The sequence below is a fragment of the Poecilia formosa genome, unplaced genomic scaffold (assembly GCF_000485575.1).
Source record: "Poecilia formosa unplaced genomic scaffold, Poecilia_formosa-5.1.2 Scaffold78, whole genome shotgun sequence".
In the NCBI taxonomy this organism is placed as follows: Eukaryota; Metazoa; Chordata; class Actinopteri; order Cyprinodontiformes; family Poeciliidae; genus Poecilia; species Poecilia formosa.
In genome coordinates, this window is record NW_006800017.1 from 351067 (window position 1) to 355345 (window position 4279).

Consider the following 4279-nt stretch of genomic DNA (forward strand, 5'->3'; position numbering starts at 1 on the left):
AGCCCCGCCTCCCGGGAGGAACGGCTATGGGCTGGTGAACCCATATGGTGTTTGAGTGATTGCACGCTTACGGTGTGCTGTACGCGTGTGTTGTGCGGCCATGTTTTTGTGGGGTGCTCGATTTTCAGGGCGAGCGCAGGTTAATAAGGTTCCTAATCAACTTTTTATTATTAGTAATGTTATTCCGTGCCACCTCATTGCGAGTCTCGCCCCTTCATGGCTCGGTGTTTAATCTCAGCAGCGTTGTAACAAAGCTTCCACCTCAAACACTGCCTCTAAATGTCGACGCAGACCTTCTGAGGCTTATTACTGCTGTTGGTTAAGCTACGGACCAGCCTCGCATTTCAATACCTCGAGTAATCGGTAAACCTATTTTACTCCAAAAGGGTTTTGCATAGAAATGTAATTAAAACAATTGATAAAGATTTGGTGTAACAGCTTAAATAGTCTTCGGTCAACGCAGATTTAGACATGAAACAGTCACACGCACAGTTGTGCAGATTCGAGAAAAAGTAGGAAGACATTTTTAAAATGCAATTAGTATGCTATACAGTTCCTCATACTCAACATCAAAATGTCAGAATATTTTAGACTTTTAAATATGTATTTTAAACACATTTTAAGTGTTGATTTAAAGAAAAAAAAAAAGAATCAAATTCCAATTTGAAATACAAAGTAAATTTTCTCTACGTATAACAACCACAAAATCAAATGTGTCTAATTGTTAACCAGCAAAGTGAAAGATTCATATTTATCATTCCAGTGCTATGAGCCCAAACCCACATCAAAATGGGTTTTCAAATACTAACTTTGAGTTTACTGAATTGTCTCACCAACACCCAACTTTGACTCAATTTAAACTTTGTGGACTAATCTTTCTGTGGCACGAAACCAGCCAATTACTGTTAACTGTACCAATTCTTTCAAGACGAGTGGTCAGAGAAAGCCAGCCAACACTACGTCAGAAGCTTGTTTCTGAATTAAAAACACTGAGAGGTTGGGGGTCAACTTACAAAAGGACATTTAACCAAATATAAGTCTGTGTTTGTGTGAGCGCACATATGAGCCCTGCATGTATAATTCTGAGTACATTTGGAATTTCTTGGTAATTTGTTTGGATATGTGATTAATATTCATAGTTATGATAAGTGCATGTGAACTTATGCCTGGAAGTGTACAGTCACTACATTTAAATTAACCTTAGAGATGGGTTTAATAGAACAAAATATTTATGAAAAATCCATCTGAGACATATTGTCGAAGGGTTTCGTGGACAAAACATGGCGATTACGTTCCAATGTGTGAAATTAAGTCGGAGACTCATATGAGCATTAACATTTTTTGCTGCGGGGATACAACCTCTCCGACAACTGAAAACAGATGAATTTTGTATCACTTCAGTCGACTGAGAGGTCAGAATTATTCCACACTTCCCCCATTACCTCATTTCATTACGACAGTACAAGCACCATATCGAGGCTGTTGTTGACTTTATTATTACAATAATTAACCAGCAGAGTGAAGAGCAATAAATCCATGCAGGAAAAAAAAAAGCCTTTCTGTCAGAGTTTCGAAAAAAGAAGAAATTAATTCCTGTGTGAGTTCAGGGGATTGGTAAGGAAAATCTAAATCTCTCGGGCCAAAAGTTGTTTGCTAAATTGTGAGATTGCCGCATTCGGCTGATCTGTGTAATTCATGAGCCTAATTAAGTAGGGGGATTTGAGTGGAAAAGTTGATTGACGTGGGGGCAGAGGGTGGAGAAAGAGGAATGACTGATGGAGAATCATCCACCTATGTTGTTGAAAAATGAACTAATAGCAATCTACGATGGAAAGCTCAACTCAGTCTTAAGTAGCAATAAGATTTCTACTAGATTTCTTTTAGTTCTTAACATAATAAATGCTATATTTGAGAGAAAATGTGGTTGTTTACTTATCTAACATTACAAAGTGAGAAAACGGCAATGTTTTCCCCCCCCCATAAGACACGACTGGCTCCCTGCAGAAACTAATTAATGTATTGCAGTTCATAAACTCCCTGTGTTGAGAATACCTCAAGTGTGTAATCATCCAATTATATGGCAAAATTAAACGACACAGTGACCTGCATAACAAGTCCTCGCTACTAATGTCACAGCATTGTTTACATATGTCACAGTCCAAAAACAAGTGTAAACCCAAGTCATGTCGGGTGTATTTCGCAATCTGAAGAATAAAACCTAACAAAACAAAGTGCCTTGCTACTTGAAACATTATGTTATGCCAGTTTGTTTTTACTTATGACACTCAGCTTTGGCTCATTTGTATTCTCCCTCAAGAACACAATGCTCCCTTTGCTGTCTTTTCTTTCCCGATTTTCCCTGTGTCTGTGCGCGTGTGCGTGCGTGTGTGCATTTTCTCTGCAGAAATTTCCGAAATGAACAAACGCTGCTCTGAAATGCTTATTGACTTTAAGATGCAAAAATCCAACGGCGTGATCTGCAAGGTCAGATTTGGTGAATTTCAACTATTTCTGGTCCCGGCAGATTGCTGTGTCACGCACGTTGACTGACTTACAAAGGCCGCGTTATTACAGGCATCTGAAGAGCAGATGCAGACAGGCGTTTTTAAGAATGTGTAGGCCCTAATGGAAGCTCTTTAAAATCTTCATCCAGCACTCCTTGTCACATACATTTTAAGGGAGATGCGGTGATATTTGAGTCATTCAAAACTTGTCCTTTTGGGAGATTGAAGATATATTTAGTAACTTTTAATTGGCTTGGAGGGGTAAGCAGAGAAAGATTGATTCATTCAGATAAAAAAGACAAGTGTGAGAATCTGTGTGACTTTGTTTAGATAAAACGTGACAGTAGGTGGAAGGATTGGCGAGCATCCACTGGGCTCTAATTATTAGGAATTTCATCTCTGCTTGGTCTAATGGCGCAACATTTCATTCGAAGCAGTTACAGACTTTGTTTTGCAACAGAGGTCGATCTTCTAATCTGAAGTTTTTCAGTGTGGGTGTAGTTTTCTGTTAAGTCTTCGCTTTATGTCATTTTCAGAAATCTGGTTACTGAACGGTGGGTCAGTACAGACCAAGGTAAACATAGTAATTTATTAAAAACATGTTTACCTGAATTGTCCCCCTGTGTTAACCAGGGAAGCAGCCAAGAGGGACTGGATTTCATCTTGAGCCTTTTTGATGTTTATGTTAGCGTTCCACCCAGTCTGACTGAACTTCAGCTATTTTACAAAAAGGAAGGGCAAAAGTATCCGTCTCCAGATTTGATCCAAGAAAGTACTGAATTAGGCTGAATACAAATATACAGGATGCTTTTCCGATTTTACTTTTCTCTATCCTTCACAATTGCACAATATTTCGTTAGTCTACAAAATAAAATAGATGAAATGTTGTGGCTGTACAACCAGTAATTTACAACCAGAGACTAGAGGAGCAGCAGGACAAAAAGAGGACAAACATCAGGCTGCAGGTATTCAGGTGGGATTGACATTTTTTTTTGGACAAGACAAAAGAGCCCACCGATAGAGGGGGCCATTTCTGTTCCCACTGTCTGCGGTGGAAACCAACCACCTGTTTTAGAGCTGCTGCATTAAATGAATGCGTGTGTGCGTCTTCAGCTGAGATAAATAAAAACTGTTTTTCTAAATGACATTTTCATCTGTGCCAGCCTGTTGATGCAGTCTGCTGGCGACACAAACAATCTGCTGGTTAGCAGTGTCTTTCACTGCGTGGGCGCAGACGTCTGTTGCTTAACTGCGAAGTACGCTTGAGTGCCTGTGAGTGTATGTCGCTTTCTGCGCACACTTACTCTCCACTGTGAGAGTGATGGGCTGACTGGTTTTGTTCTCCCCGTTCTTGTCATTCACTGCTTGGGCGTAGTACCGTCCTGCATCTGGGGCCACGGTGGACAGGATGACCAACGTGTTGTCCAGAGTGATGGCACTGATGAGGAAGAAAAAAATAATAATAATAATAATAAGAATAATAATAATCATTAGATGCAGATTTAAGTCTGTCACTTTAGCTATAGCTGAGCCTCCAGACTGACATGAACGTAGTTGATTTTTGTTCCATTAAGAAACATCTTCACTCTGCTCTTGTGCTTAAAATTTCCTCCACACCTAACCAACTATACATGTGGAGACACACACACATACACACACACACACACACATACAGGTATATGTGGTTTAGCCTGCCTTTTTCGCCAAACAGGCCCGGCGGTGGTTTAGATGGACTACCCTTTCCCAAGTAGCTAGAGCAACGGGAGATGGCTTAA

The 4279-nt window shown here is 40.0% G+C and overlaps 1 protein-coding gene across 1 annotated transcript in view; it reads right to left on the minus strand.

The window, feature by feature from the left end:
• The window catches only part of LOC103140926 (protein sidekick-2-like), a 101419-nt gene that overhangs the window by 33931 nt on the left and 63209 nt on the right, over nucleotides 1–4279 (minus strand). The window contains exons 6-8 of the mRNA XM_016673546.1: nucleotides 3803–3942; nucleotides 3520–3546; nucleotides 1–24 (exon numbers count right to left, since the gene is read on the minus strand). The exon at nucleotides 1–24 is cut by the window's left edge and continues 3 nt beyond it. Of these exons, the coding sequence (XP_016529032.1) occupies nucleotides 1–24; nucleotides 3520–3546; nucleotides 3803–3942 (191 nt within the window). The remainder of the gene's footprint in view (nucleotides 25–3519; nucleotides 3547–3802; nucleotides 3943–4279) is intronic.